Below are 15,490 nucleotides of genomic sequence, written 5' to 3'. Positions count from 1 at the left end.
AATAAGGTCTCTTAAGATGATGTCAAGTTTTAATATTGCCCATCATGTGTGTTTAAATATCTCCCCCAGCTGCTTTTCTCCCACCGTTTGCACCCTATCCCCGTTTTTGTGCTTTTTTGTTGAGTAAAAGAAATTGTTTTCCTATTTTGCTCTTTTTTTCTCATTGTACTTTATTTCTCATCAATCTATTTTTACAGAAAAAAAGAGCTCCTAAATAGTCTCCAATCACTCCGGTCCGGCGAACTGCGGAACATTTTCATCCTCATTGGTCCACAGACTCCGAGGCTTTCTTTTTTGTGAGACGCAACCTCTTCTGCTTCCTGCCTTGTAGTCCTCACAACACGAGATGAAGTTCTGCAAGAAACTTTTAGAATCGAGAAGCTCCAAAAAATCTAACTCACCTCGAACGGGCACTCTGTATCAGTGCAATTTCTGACCAAATGACTAACATCCAACAGCTGATGATTCTCATGGGTAATTTCTTCTTTCTTGTAAAACGTCTTCACAAAAAATCTCCCCGTCTCCTCCCAAAGCTCCAAAATGATCATCGAGTTGTACTCTGGGTAAACCTCTAGACCAACGGTGTTCTTGAGGACACCAAGAGAGTCCAGGACGCCCATCAGGATCCAGTCTTGCTGAAAGCACTCTTTGAGAAGAAGTCAGAAGCCTCTAACTCACCGTCGAATAAACATTGAATTTCTTTCTCATGGAATACTGCAGAGGTTCTCCTCTAGCAAGCTTCTCCAAATCCTCTTTCATCCAAGTCATTTCCTTCTGTAACGTCGTCATCAAGTATCCAAACTTCACTCGCATCATTCTCGGATCATGATGATTGCCAGTTCCAGTAATGAAGTGTGTCACATTCACATAAATCGCCATCACTTCATCTAGATGTTGTTGGATCAGTTTTGGAGGTGGAATTGAATTTTTGTACTCATTTATATAAGCTTCAATATTCTCAAATGGGTAGATATCGAAGACAGGATGAGTGTAATTTAGACAATTTGCAATGAAGGCTTCATACTTGACCCACTGAAAACGGACATCTGGATTTACAGACAAACAGTTCTAAAACTAACCGGATGAAAAGTCCCATTAAAATCAGGGCATCTCTCCTTGACTAACTCTATCTCGCGTTCGCAACGGTCTTGATTGTAGTTCAATAGCTGAAAAATGTTTTATATGGCCTAGAAATCCAAAACTCGGCCACCTACATGTTCATCATACTCCTCGGTTTGCACTGGCACATGTAAGTGGTGAATTTCATCGTCGAACATTGCAAAGCCTACTGTAGACGCTGTGCTCAGACAACGATTCTTGTTGACCGATCGCCAGTACATCTGAAATTCAGATGACGTGGATTTTTGAATTTCAGAAGTTTTGAATTCAGCTGACGTGTCTTTTCCTGAATTTCAGAAAACTGACCTCCCTAGGATTCATGATCGGGTTCAGGAATCCCGTATCGACGTATCGTTTCTTGAGAAAACGACCCATTAGATACGAATTCTCGAAGCCGGCCTGAAAACTTTCTAGGTTACTGTAGATTACTGTAGATTACTGTACATCAGTCATCTCTCCCAATCCACGTGGAAACTGCGAATGATAGCTGGGATCGGTGATTTTTTCGGTTGGCGCGCGGGCGCCGTGACGGAAGAGCTGAAAGTTTAGAATTTTTGAATTTTAGAATTTTAGAATTTCAGAATTTCAGAACTTCGGGGAATTTTTTAATTTTTGAATTTACAAATTTTAGAAATTCAGATTTTCAGGATTTTAGAATTTCAGAATTTTAGAACTTTAGAATTTTATGAATTCAGAATTTTAGAATTTTAGAATCTCATAATCTCTGAATCTCTGAATCTCAGAATCTCAGAAAAATTCCCAATTTCAAAATTTTCCAGTTACGGAGTTTTTAAATTTCAGAATCTCAAAAGTTATGAAATTTTCGAAATTCGAGCTTTCACAAATTCCGAGGAAAACCTTTCCCGAGAAAAGTGGGCGGAGTCAAAGGGGCGGGGCCTAAATTGCAAGGTGAGCATGGTTTTCCTCATGGCCGTATCCAAATATGCAAATAACTGTGCGGTAAAACCATGAAATTTAGACACTGCCCATTTTTCCCGGGAAATGTTTTCCTAGGGATTAGTGGGGCTTCTGAAAAATGAAATTGGAACTTCTGGATCTTAAAATCTCAGAATCTCAGAACTTCAGAACTTTCGAATTTTTGAATCTTTGAACTTCAGAAATTTGAACGTCTGAGTCTCGGAATCATTGAATTTTTGAATCTTGGAATTTCAGAATTTTCTAAATTTACTTACAACTTGAACCATACGTAGTTGTTTGTCGGATTGCTGCGCTCCGACAGTTGAGAAATGTGAAATTGAAATTAGGATCAAAATCCGTATAATTCCCATTTCTGAAATCTGGTAATATTCAAAAATTGGAGAAAATATTGAAAAAAAGAAGAGATAGGCAAAAATAAATTTTAACAAGAAATTGATGTCAATAAATCAAGAAAAGCGAAAATGGTCCCGTGGAAAAATAGTCAATAAAAATTTTTCAGAGTGATAAGTAGATGAAAAGTTGACAGATGAGAAAAGATGAAGTTTGATAAGAGAATGGACGGATCAGACACAGTTTTCTTGTGCTTTTATTTCATCTTTCCTATTCTCTTTTACCCAGAATTTTTGGCTCTTTATGACAAGGGGGGGGGGGGCCATGAGAAAAGGAGGGGGCCATGAGAATAGGGGGACCTAAGTCAAAAAGGGGGGGGGGGGGAAGTAGAAAAATTATGTATGAGTTGAAATTTACTATTTTTTTTAAGTTTTGTGACTGTTTCCATTTCAATTTCGAACTTGAACATTTTTCATAGTTTTTTGAAAATTTCAGTTTATGTCATTTTTTCACATTTTTTGTCTATTTTTTTGTTACTAAGCCTGAAAAAAATCTAAAACTAGCGGAATCACTTCAAATCACACAGTTTCAATTACCAAAACAGTGTTGTTCATGCAAAAAACCGGCCAAAACTGAAATTTTTCAAAGTGACGAATTTTTGTGGAAACAAGCGCAAAGTACGAAATTTTCACAGAAACATCCGGAAAACTTGAAAAAATTGGTAAATCTTAACTTAGTCCACATTTTTCCACTTGGCCCCCCCCCCCTTGTCATAAAGAGCCGAAAATTCTGGGTAAAAGAGAATAGGAAAGATGAAATAAAAGAACAAGGAAACTGTGTCTGATCCGTCCATTCTCTTATCAAACTTTATCTTTTCTCATCTGTCAACTTTTCATCTTCTTATCACTTTGACCTAGCTACTAACTAGGAAAAAACTGTCCGAATTTGATTGACATTGTCCTTTTTGATAAGATTGAAAAAATTTGGAGCAAAATAGAGCTAAAATGGGCGGTATATGAAGTGAAGAAGGAACCGAAAAGCGACTGGGCGTTTTCTACGCCATAAATTTTAAATTATTTCTGAGAATAAAGTGGTCGAAAACCTCAGAATTATAGATTAGAGTCGGATGGAAAATGTTCCAGACAAGGTTTTTCTTTCTGAAAAAAATATAGAAACGATATTTTTGTTTTTGATTCTGGCTCAAAATTTTTAAATTTGAAAAAAAGAAACAAAATTGGATCTAAAATAGATTTGAATAATACAAAAATGGAGCAAAAACGGAAGACTGACTTCTGGAAATTAGTGATGCAAACTGTAAACTTAGAGCCTGTATATCTCAGTTCCTGTAGAAGATATCAAAAAGTGATCAACTGGTAAAATATTATTGATATTATAATAAATATTTTGTTAGTTGACCACTTATTGATATCTTTTACAGGAAATGAGATATATGAGCTCAAAGTTAAAAGCTAGCGGGGTTGTTCAAGGGTTTACTGTACTTGGATTTTGAGCTCAATTATCTCGGTTCCTGTAAAAGATATCAAAAATGGTCAACTGGAAAAATGATTAACATAATATCAAAAATACTTTGTTAGTTGGGCACTTTTTAATATTTTTCACAGGAATCGAGATCATTGAGCTCGAAGTTGGTAGATTGAAAGACACTCTACAAATTTATAATATCTTTCAAATTTCCTGTTTTCAGAATATCAAGGAGCGAATTAGGTTACTCAAGAAGACTTGCGAATTCCTTGAAGACGTTCTGATTCGTGTAATTGTTGCTGGAGAGCCGGGGATATACACCCTTCATATAAGTTCCATACTCAATTGAATCGATAGCTTTGAATCGTTTCGTTTGGGACAATTTAATCAATATCATCATAATGTTGGAGACAAAAGAAAGCAGAAATAGATCGGAATAATTCAAATGGTAGAATATCTCATTTTGAATAACTCTCGGATACTTGGATAATATCATTTGTTCTGAAAATGATGAAATGAATGTAAAGGAGCAAGAGTGATGAGCAAAACGACAGAATATTGGAATGAATAAGAAAAGAAGGGACATCTTAAGGCATAGAGAGTCCAGATGTGAGTGCTGACCTTGACTGGTTAAACAAATTCAGTCATTTATCCCATAGAGGGGGACCCACGACCGGTTGGAGATGCCTTCTTAGCATTTCTTTTAGAGTTGTCTCAGGTAGGAACACATAAGAGATGTCCGGAATCACTTTTTTGAAAAACGGAATCTCCATCATCGATGGTCGCCTACCCCTGGGAAAGGTCAATAACTTATTGATTTTACCTTTCCGCCCCATATGAACATCTAACATTCCCATTCTCACCCAAAGTCATCGTCTTGTATTTCTTATTGATTTATCAGTTCTGTTCTAATGTCTGAAATCGATTTGTCGAAGACTTCGGAATCTTCTACGGAGAATTCGAAATCAAAATTCAACCCGGCATGTGAGGATATCGAGGGAAAGCTCAGATGTCTCGAAACATTGTTGGAACATCCGGTAAGTGGATAAACTTAAAACTCCACTTAAAAATTTGTTTAGTTATAAAGTTTTTTCAGGAAGCCACTCGTCCAGAACTAGCCATTCCAATCCGTCACCTCGACTTGTTTCTCCGTGCATGTCTTCATTTTTATACCATTCCAAAGTCCAAAGTATGCATTTTTAAAACCGTTTTTTATAATTTCCACAAATTCCAAAATATTCAATCCTCCAAATTTCCCCTTTCCAGAAGATCAAGGAGCGAATTGAATTGATCAAGAAGGCGTGCCAATTCCTCGAAGACGTTCTGATTCGCGTCATCGTTGGTGGAGAGCAACTGGGCAAGGCTATCAAGAGAATCGGTCCATGGTCTGATCCAAAATTTTCATTCAAGGTCGACTGCGAATGCAATGGATTCCCATCGTGCTGCTATATTAAGAATTTGTGATTTTGAAAGAGTTTCCTTTGTTTTGCGGGTTTCGCAGAAATTTTAAAACCTGTGTATTGTCAAGTTTCTCTGTGGTTTCATTGTGACTGGTAATATTGTTCTTAATTTGAGTTCAATAAATGTGTGGTTTTAAAATTTATATTGTCTTCATTGTCTCGAAACGTCTCTGAAAATTTTATGATAATTTGAAATTTAGACTACTGTAGAAAATCAAACTGCACAAAGTTCTTACTAGTTAGACTTACATGTTAGAGAGCTTCTCAAGAATTCTGACCATTGAAAACAAATTATGAATTATGAATGATGGAGGAGCGAAAGAAAAAAGAAAGTGAAACATTATGAAATTTTAGGAAACATTAAGAAATTTCGAAAAACTTAAAAGTCAGGGAATGTTGGGATATTCTGGAAATCTCGGTATTTCTGAACTAAAAGGTTTTTTTAAAAACTTTTTTTTGAATGCTATGTCAAAACATCCCAGCCCGTTTGAAGCAAAAAGTTGTGGATTTATTGGATTATGGGTCCAGGTAAGAAAGTGTGCTCCATTGAGAACTTTTTTTTTCAATAGAGCGCATTTTCAGATGCAACCTTCGAGTTAGCTCGAAAGACGATCGAGACGTTGTGGATTCTACGAAATTTGTTCCAGAAAAACTGAAAATTTCAGAAAAAGAATGTGATATGTCAGAAGCGAAGGTTAGCTTTATACATACTTTTTTGTAAAATTGAAATTTGGTGAATTTTCAGTCAACAATTCGTTTGGAAATCGATTCATTTTCAATTTGGTTGACTGGAAAAGAGAATCTGACAAAAATTGATAGAGGATGGAATGGAGAAATCGTTGAAGAATTGAGTGAAATTAAGAAGGAAAACCGATACGAAAATTTTCAAAAATTATTGCTCAAATTTTCAAAAGAGGTGTAATCGAGACGTATACTGTGGATTTGCATGGAGTAAGTGTACTGTATTTTTGGATTTTTTTTTGAAACTCAATTTCTTCGGATTTTTCTCAGATCACATGTATGCCACCAGAAGAAATAAAATTCAAATGCTCCTCCCTGAAAATCTATGCCATTTTGGATGATTATTCCGCCGACTGGCTTCCATTATTTTTGATTCCCGGTGAATCTTCACTCAGAATACCTACTTAACTTCTCTCAAACATCTTCATATGCTCTCGCTTTTGCTTCTTCTTCACCACATCCCCGGAAGACAAAGTTCACTCATTGAAGTTTTGAATTTTTCCCAAAGAAGTTGAGGATCCCCAACTTCAGTGAAAAGGAGAATAGAAGCAAATGTGGCATGCATCTGTGTAGGCATCTGGAACGATCCACACTCATCCATAGCCTTCTGTAGTTCAGCATCGTCTTTCAGAAGTCCACGTGCTCTAGCGGCCAGGACAAAAGTTGGGTGAACAACAGAATTTCCATTTTCGCCAGGAGCAGTTCGGAGATCTTCAAAAGAAGATGCTCCAGTTATGGCTAAAAGGAGAACACGTAGTGCAAATCTTTCTGGGTCACTCGGAGTCACTGCATAGATCCTTCCGATGACATTATCTCCTCCTCTCCATCGCTCTTTCCAGTTTCCAAGCTCATCTGACCACACAAACTTTGTAGGGAAATTCATGTAGGAGCACTTTCTTGGATCTTCTTTTCCAGAGATTTCCTCTCCATTCGCTTCCATTTCGTTGAAATCTGCATTCATTTTGAAGAATTCCATTATGATAGCTTGGATCCTTTTCTATAGCTTGGATCCTTTTTTCAGAAGTGGCAACAGCTTCTTTCTCTTTTCCCGGAATGAAAATCACACTTTGACGATTGGGTAGATGGATGGGGAGGGCACGAGGCCAGCATGATTGCTAAAAATGAGCTCGAAACAAACTCGGTTTTTCCTTCATCTCCCAATTACTACAAATGTATGTCCCTGTTATATCTCCTAGTTTCATAGACATTTCACGTGTTAGTGGTTTTCTCCTCTTCGTTGAAATAAATAAATAAATAAATAAATAAATAATTAAATAAAACAACAATAGACAAAGTACTCCGAGAAGTAATGGAAAGCGATATTCCATTTGGAGGAAAAATCACTATCCTAGGGGGAGACTTCAGGCAAGTGTTGCTAGTCATCAGAAAAGGAACACGGAAGGATCAGGTCGATGGATGCATCAAGATGACCTTTCTCTGGCAACCTTTTCAAACACTCCACCTCAAGTCCAATATGCGAGTTGTGGGCGGAGATGCGGATTGGGTTCAATTTCTTCTGGAAGTTAAGGATGGACCTGCTAATGACGAAGATGATCGTATCAAGTTGGAAGAGGATCTTTGTACAATTGGAGATCTCATCGAAGAAGTTTTTGGACAGGAAATCAACAAGTTCACGAATCTATCTGAGTCTGCAAACCTGACACCAAAAAATGTAAATGTCGAGAAAATGAACGAAGATGTTCACAACAAAATGGAGGGAGCAGAAAAGGTTAGGATATCTACTCCAGAAATGAGATACCGGATGATACCAACAGAAAAGTCATAATCACAGAATTTCGGAACTCCATCAACACGTCATCACTTCCACCACACAAGCTAAAACTCAAAATTGGTTCCATAGTCATGATGTTGAGGAATCTGGACGTCAGCACTGGACTTTGCAATGGGACAAGGTTGAAGGTCGTGGAACTCGGGAGAAGGATTTTGAAGTGAAAGTTTGTTGTTGAAAGTCGTACTGGGCAAACAGTCTTGATTCCAAGAATCGACTGTTACGACGACAACAACTTGGCTTTCAAACTCCGACGTACTCAGTTCCCCGTACGCCTAGCCTTTGCTCTGTCCATCAACAAAGCACCAGGGCAATCGTTTGTCAGGATTGGGTTGTGGCTGCAGAAGGCGTCTTCACTCATGGGCAGAAGTACGTACTGTCCAGAGTTCGATCAAAGCAAGGTCTTTTCGTCAAATCCATATATTCAGATCAGCTCAATGTAGTTTTTAATGAGGTCCTCTAGATTTTTATGTGTTCCTCCTTCTTTTTCCCATTTTCGGGTGTTTTTTTCTTTTCTGTATCAACATCATGCTCTATTTTTGAAGTGTTTTTTTCTAAACTATAATAAATGCATGAAAAAATTCTCTGATTGTGAGTAGCATTCGAAAAAAAAATATATTAACACAATTTTAAAATTGTAAGGAACCAAAGCGGAAACCAGAATGAAACGGCAGCGATAGCTGCCGCTTTCAGTCTGGTATTATGATAAACAATTCATCAGTTGACAATTTTTTCATATCTTTTTGAGATATATTAGGTCAAAGTTAAAAGTTATAAGCCCTTCTATTTTGGTTTTACGATATTTCATCCACGATATTCTTCGTACGTTGATTCTCGCCGGAGGTGGATACAACGGATCAACAATGAAGGAAGGACCACTCCGAATCCATTTCACCTCCCAACATCTGGAATTGGTCTTCCGCGGACCGTTGGCGAATGGACGAGGATTCTTGGCCTTGAAAACCACGACACCGGAGGCATCGAAGATTTGGAAGGAATGGCAAAAGATTCCGACCTTCAGCCACGTTGAGGACGTCGACCACGGGTTTTTGGCCAAACCAGCTAACGTCTTCAAGAACAGACTGAAACTTGCGGAGGAATACTACCTTGAACCCTCCTTCCGAGTTTGGGTTGAATCAGGATTCGCCGCTACTGCTGAGTACCTGAATTCGGACAAAGGAAGACTGGCTGTATTGGAGGTAGTCGCTGCGATGCAGATGTTCTACAACTTCCTGTTGACTCAACCAGCGTACATGGAAGCTGCTGTCAACGATGTAAATGATGCACATCTTCCGCGGGTTTATGCCGAGATGGTCTGATCCAAAACTTTCATTCAAGGTCGACTGCGAATGCAAACGACTACCATCGTGCTCTTATGTTAAAGGTGGTGTGCGGTGAAAAATTTTATTGCTTCATTTTGTGCAGACATCCATGTAGATTCACATAAAAATAAAGAAAAATTCAAAAAATTCCTTCATTGAGAAAAACGGCATCGAAAAGTCAAAGTTGTATCTGGTGGCCTAGCGGCCAGGTGAGAGTTTTCTAGGCTAACTGCCGGTAAAAGCGCGCGAAATTTGATTTTTTATTGGTTTTCAGTGTTTTCTCTGGCGTTTTTAAAGATTTCAAAGTTTTATTGTTAATTTCCTCCCAGGTGTATGAAAAAACCTGACAAAAATCAGAGAAAACACTGAAAATCAATAAAAATTAAGAATTAAGAATTTGTGAATTTAAGAATTTGTGATCCTGAAAGATTTTTCATTGTATTCTGGGTTTTTGGAAAATTATAAAACCTGTGTTTTGTCAAGTTTCTCTGTGGATTCGTTGTGACTGGTAATGATATTCTTATTTTAATTTGAATTTAATAAAATTGTATTCTGAAAATCTTATTCAACATGAAAACGATTAGAGGTGTGTTTTTCAGACAACAATATTTTTTTATAATGTCTTGCCAAAATATCCCGGTCCGTTGAAGCAAAAAGTTGTCGACTTATTTGATTATGAGTCGAGGTGAGCAAGTGTGCTCCATTGAGAAAAATTTGACATTAGAGCGCGTTTTCAGATGCAACCTTCGAATCACCTCGAAAGACGATCGAGTCGTTGTGGATTCTACGAAACATGTTCCAGAAAAACTAAACATTTCAGAAGCTCCAAGTGATATGTCAGAAGGGAAGGTTAGCTTTTTTCCGATATTTTGTAAGTATCGGGAATTGCGCAAAGAGTGGCTTGGCGCGTGTCTGTTCAGAATTTCAAATGCTGAGCGAAAAGCGTTAACGGCACGCAAAACGCGCCAAGCCAAACTTGGCGCAAGTCTTGACAAATCCTTTTTGCTCGATTTCCAGTCAAAAATTCGTTTGGAAGTCGATTCAATTACAATTTGGTTGACTAGAAAAGACAATCTAACAAAAATTGATAGAGGATGGAATGGAGACATTGTTGAAGAATTGAGTGAAATTAAACAGGAAAGCCGATATGAAATATTCCAAACATCATTACTCAAACTTTCAAATAGATGTGTAATCGAGGCGGATACTGTGGATTTGCATGGGGTAAGTGTACCTTATGGGAAACTAGAAAAATAATTTGTTTGAAAATTAATAATTTCCCTGACATTTTTTTCAGATCACTTGTATGCCGCCAGAAGACCTGAATTTCAAATGTTCCTCCCTAAAAATGTATGCCATTCTGGATGATTTTTCCGCCGACTGGCTGCGAAAAATGCAGCCAAGATTCAAACAATTCAAAAATGTTGCAATTGATTGCTGATTCTGAAATCAGGACGATTCACAATGTTCTAGAAAATTTGAAAACGCTGAAATTGGATTACGATATTGGTATTACGGATGATCAATTGCTGAAAATTGAGGCAATGAATTTGCATTTATTATCCCTGAATATTACTGTGGATGGAGCTAAAAAGAGACTGGAGGTAAGATTTTCAGAATTTTCGGAATTGAAAAATTCAAAGTTCCATATTTTCAGCATTTCTTAAAACTTTTCATCATTTCTTAAAACAATGTTCTGGATCTTACATTTTCGATTCCTGAAAATTTCCAGCCAATTTCAATTCTTCCAAATAATCTGAAAGTTCAAAAACTTGCCGGACACGAAGACCATAATAATTTTTAGTGAGTTTTGAGAATTCTCAATTTTCTCAAAAGGATTTTGATATTTTTCAGCGGAAAATTTTTCGGTCGACTTGATGGAATTCGACAGCCATGGGAAATCGAACTAAAGTCATTTCCGGGACCAATGAGCATTTATTGTAAAATTTGGAGACGTTCCGAAAAGCCTTGTCGTTTGTATCCGTTTTATTTTGGAGAAGAATAAATAATTTTTTTCTGAAAGTTCTGTATTTCATTCCGGAAACTTTTCTAAAGGTGGTCTAGAATTTTCAGTCTCGGGAATTAAAAAAAAAGATTCTATAGCATTCCAGAAATTTCTGTAAAGGGACAAGATCTGAAAATGTAGAAGTTCAGAAATTCAGAAAGTCAAACATTTTTCTCATTTATACAGTAATCCGAATTTCCCATTCTACAGTAATCCAAACTTAATTTCTGAATTTCCTAGTCTACAGTAATCCGAATTTACCTTTCCACAGTAATCCAAGTCTTCCATATTCAACATAGAAATCCGAATGTCCTTTTCTACAGTAATCCGAATTTTCATATTTTTATAGTAATCCAAATTCATCACAGTAATTTAAACTGAAATTCTGAATTTCCCAGTCTACAGTAATCTAAATTTCCCATCTTACAGAAATTCAACCTTAAAACCATCGTTTAAAGTCTACAGTAATCCAAATTTTTCCATTTTTACAGTAATCAAAATTTCTCATTCTACCGTAACCCAACTTTTAAAGTCTACAGCCATCTAAATTGTTGTTATTCTATAGTAATCCAAATATTCAATTCTACAGTAATCCGAGATTTTTTTTTCATTTTTACAGTAATCCAAATTCATCATTCTACAGTAATCCAAAATGGAAAAGTATTCAGAAATCCTAAAATTCTAAAACTCTCAGATTTTGAACTTCCAAAATCCCATCCCCAAATTCCCATCACTTTCCCATACCTCCATCAGTTTCATACCTAATTTTCTCTCACCTTGTCTAATTATTCAAAAACTTTCAAATGTATATTTGTTCCAAGGCCATACATCTTCCTCTTCTCCCTCTCTCTTCCTGTCACCCTTGATTAGCGTGTGTCCAATGTCTTTTGGGCGCCAATTGTCTTTTTTTTTTGGTCTTCTGTTGTTGCCAATTGTGTTCATTCTCGCGCCTCTTTTTTGAATTTGGGGAGGAAAGGTGAGAAAAGTACAAAAAAGGAGGAGAGGGAAAGTAAATAGTGAGAGAGGGAGGAAGAGGTTTGAATGATTGTGAAAAAAACCGTTCAAATTTTGTTAATGAAATGATGTCACAATTTAGAAATTTTGAGATATTTACCGTACTTTCTCTGATAGAAGCACTCCCTATACACACACACACTTTGAGCCAATTTATCTCGGTTTCTGTGAGAGATATGAAAATGGGATAAACTGACAAAATGTTATTGATATTATGATAAACAATTTGTCTGCTGACAACGTTTTCATACCTTTCACAAAAAACGAGATAAATTAGCTTAAAGTTGATGATAGTCCTTAAACCGTACTTCTCTGATTGAAGCCCACACGCGCACTTTGAGCCAAATCATCTCGTATCTCGGTCCCTCTTAAAGATATCAAAAAATGGTCAACTAATAAATTGTTTATAATAATATCACCAATATTTTACCAGTTGACGCATTTTTGATGTCTCTTATAGGAATCGAGATAATTGAGATCAAAGTGGACGTATAGGGTGGGCTGCTATTGGAGCACGGAACGTTGAATAATTTAATTGTACGATGGACTAGGAATTTCAGTTATGATAAAAATTCGAGAAACGTTTGAGAAGCTTTTAGCAGATCTTAGAAATGTGAATTCCAATTTTATTTTGTGCTCCTTTTGCCCAAAGCATCTCTATTCCATGTTCAAATTCCCCATTCTCTACCATACTTTTCCTATTCTTCTTTTTTCTTCCTCCTCAATCATTTTCCCACATCAAATCTGCATTTTCCTCCTCTTCTCCTTCTTTTTCAAAATGATCTCTCTTTTTTGCGGTAACCAATAATGTTCATGTTTGTCTTCTTCTTCTCCTTTTTCTCCGATTTTATTGGGTCACTTCAGAAAGATGGGCGCCGCGTTGGGTGCGGGTGAAGATTCGGAAATTTTTGGGTTTCCTAGAAAACATTGAGGTGCGAATTTCGCAAGTTCTGTGCTTTGGGGACATCTGGACATTGGGACACTTAGATAGACACAATTAAAATAAATGTACTGTACAGCCTGTAACAGAAGGCCCACTCCGCACTATCAAGTTAGAGCTCAATTATCTCGGCTCCTATAAATGCTCTCAAAAAATTTCAACTGATAAAATGCTTGTGATATAATGATAAACAATTTGTCAGTGGACAACTTTTTCATATATTTCACAGAAAGCGAGATAAACCGGCTGAAAGCTAAAAGTTAAGGGCCCTCTTTGTTGACAGTTATGGCTACCACTTCCGCGTCATTTATCTTTCTCCTGTCCCCCAGAAATGTCATTTCCGTTATTTTAACGGTTCACCTTTAGATCCAGAAAAGAAAACCAGTTTTCCTTGAAAACTGACACATGCCAGTTTCCATTCATCTGGCTCATTAGCTCCATCAAAAGAGAGCCGCCGCCCGTTCCTCTAATACCTGTTCCATTTCCTTCTCTAGAGTCATTAATCACACAGAACTCAAGGGCATAATGTTCCAGCAGCATCCAAAAGTTTGTATAAGATGACTGACACATGCAGCCATTTTTTCTTCGGACAGATTCATTTGAAATAATGGCGCTAAAATCTTCAAAATGTCCTTGGAGATAGATCTTCAGGCGGGAGACTGAAGAACGTAATTCATCTTCATTTTTCACACTGTTCTCGCGCGATTGAGATAAAAAAGTTGAAAGAGGAGGCAATTTGAATTTGAAATATTGACCTCTTTCAAATTGTTAATTGACTCCTACAGTAGGAGTCCACTACTGTAGTTTTTATTGACACGTCATAAACCGCCTCCCTGGGGGAACAGGTGCTTTTGAGATGACATCTGCCATTGGGAGCTTCTGGAGGGGAGACATGGTTGAAGACAGTCGTAAATCTATTATTACCGGATGAATTGGTGATTTGTGACTTGGTGGAGGGGAGAACATAACATTTGGATTTCTCATTTTACAATGTGACTTGTTACAAAAGTATGACAGTTTTCTTATGGCATCATGTGGTAGATGGACAGTCCGTTGGCTGAGATTCTAAAATTCCTAACTTTCGAAATCCTCGATACTTCCAGAATCCGCGATCCAGGACTGCTGATTTCGAGACTTTGAAGGTTCATCTAGGATGCTGGGGCCTCGAAGATTTTCAGATCCTAAAGTTTTTTTAGTTGTGAGATTCTGAGATTCTGAGATTTTAAGATTCTGAGATTCTGAGATTCTGAGATTCTGAGATTCTGAGATTCTGAGATTCTGAGATTTTAAGATTCTGAGATTCTGAGATTCTGAGATTCTGAGATTCTGAGATTCTGAGATTCTAAGATTCTGAGATTCTGAGATTCTGAGATTCTGAGATTCTGAGATTCCTAGATTCTGAGATTCTGAGATTCTGAGATTCTGAGATTCTGAGATTCTGAGATTCTGAGATTCTGAGATTCTGAGATTCTGAGATTCTGAGATTCTGAGATTCTGAGATTCTGAGATTCTGAGATTTTAAGATTCTGAGATTCTGAGATTTTAAGATTCTGAGATTCTGAGATTCTGAGATTTTAAGATTCTGAGATTCTGAGATTCTGAGATTCTGAGATTCTGAGATTCTGAGATTCTGAGATTCTGAGATTCTGAGATTCTGAGATTCTGAGATTCTGAGATTCTGAGATTCTGAGATTCTGAGATTCTGAGATTCTGAGATTCTGAGATTCTGAGATTCTGAGAATCTGAGATTTTAAGATTCTGAGATTTTAAGATTCTGAGATTCTGAGATTCTGAGATTCTGAAATTCTGAGATTCTGAGATTCTGAGATTCTGAGATTCTGAGATTTTAAGATTCTGAGATTCTGAGATTCTGAGATTCTGAGATTCTGAGATTCTGAGATTCTGAGATTCTGAGATTCTGAGATTCTGAGATTCTGAGATTCTGAGATTCTGAGATTCTGAGATTCTGAGATTCTGAGATTCTGAGATTCTGAGATTCTGAGATTCTGAGAATCTGAGATTTTAAGATTCTGAGATTTTAAGATTCTGAGATTCTGAGATTCTGAGATTCTGAGATTCTGAGATTCTGAGATTCTGAGATTCTGAGATTCTGAGATTTTAAGATTCTGAGATTCTGAGATTCTGAGGTTCTGAGATTCTGAGATTCTGAGATTCTGAGATCCTGAGATTCTGAAATTCTGAGATTCTGAGATTCTGAGATTCTGAGATTCCGAGATTCTGAGATTCTGAGATTCTGAGATTCTGAGATTCTGAGATTCTGAGATTCTGAGATTCTGAGAGTCTGAGATTCTGAGATTCTGAGATTATGAGATTCTGAGATTCTGAGAT

General features: G+C 37.1%; 5 protein-coding genes across 5 annotated transcripts in view; 3 read left to right on the top strand and 2 right to left on the bottom strand.

Annotated features, from left to right (window-relative positions):
• Positions 1–225: 225 nt before the first annotated feature.
• On the bottom strand, positions 226–2,408 carry CBG00675 (the record flags this gene model as incomplete). Its single annotated transcript, XM_002630210.1, has 8 exons — positions 226–354; positions 402–635; positions 679–1,032; positions 1,080–1,166; positions 1,215–1,340; positions 1,426–1,518; positions 1,564–1,656; positions 2,313–2,408. The coding sequence occupies 8 exons, from the start codon at positions 2,406–2,408 to the stop codon at positions 226–228; spliced, it is 1,212 nt and encodes a 403-aa protein (XP_002630256.1).
• A 2,373-nt stretch (positions 2,409–4,781) lies between these two features.
• On the top strand, positions 4,782–5,334 carry CBG25501 (the record flags this gene model as incomplete). Its single annotated transcript, XM_045241917.1, has 3 exons — positions 4,782–4,907; positions 4,967–5,059; positions 5,137–5,334. The coding sequence occupies 3 exons, from the start codon at positions 4,782–4,784 to the stop codon at positions 5,332–5,334; spliced, it is 417 nt and encodes a 138-aa protein (XP_045097944.1).
• A 456-nt stretch (positions 5,335–5,790) lies between these two features.
• Positions 5,791–6,252, top strand: CBG25500 (the record flags this gene model as incomplete). The annotated part of the gene is made up of 3 exons (XM_045241916.1): positions 5,791–5,858; positions 5,913–6,024; positions 6,076–6,252. 3 exons carry the CDS (start codon positions 5,791–5,793, stop codon positions 6,250–6,252), a joined length of 357 nt encoding a protein of 118 aa, XP_045097943.1.
• A 2,471-nt stretch (positions 6,253–8,723) lies between these two features.
• Positions 8,724–10,623, top strand: CBG25499 (the record flags this gene model as incomplete). The annotated part of the gene is made up of 5 exons (XM_045241915.1): positions 8,724–9,059; positions 9,782–9,867; positions 9,920–10,031; positions 10,200–10,406; positions 10,480–10,623. The coding sequence occupies 5 exons, from the start codon at positions 8,724–8,726 to the stop codon at positions 10,621–10,623; spliced, it is 885 nt and encodes a 294-aa protein (XP_045097942.1).
• A 4,284-nt stretch (positions 10,624–14,907) lies between these two features.
• CBG00679 overlaps positions 14,908–15,490 on the bottom strand; it is a gene marked incomplete at both ends in the record, with an annotated part of 2,461 nt that continues 1,878 nt past the window's right edge. The window contains one exon of the mRNA XM_002630211.1: positions 14,908–15,443. Coding sequence (XP_002630257.1) covers positions 14,908–15,443 — 536 coding nt within the window. The remainder of the gene's footprint in view (positions 15,444–15,490) is intronic.

The sequence above is a fragment of the Caenorhabditis briggsae genome, assembly GCF_000004555.2.
Source record: "Caenorhabditis briggsae complete genome, chrII, whole genome shotgun sequence".
NCBI classification, from domain to species: Eukaryota; Metazoa; Nematoda; class Chromadorea; order Rhabditida; family Rhabditidae; genus Caenorhabditis; species Caenorhabditis briggsae.
Note: the sequence above shows the minus strand (reverse complement) of the source record. Positions and strands in the feature narration are given on the sequence as shown.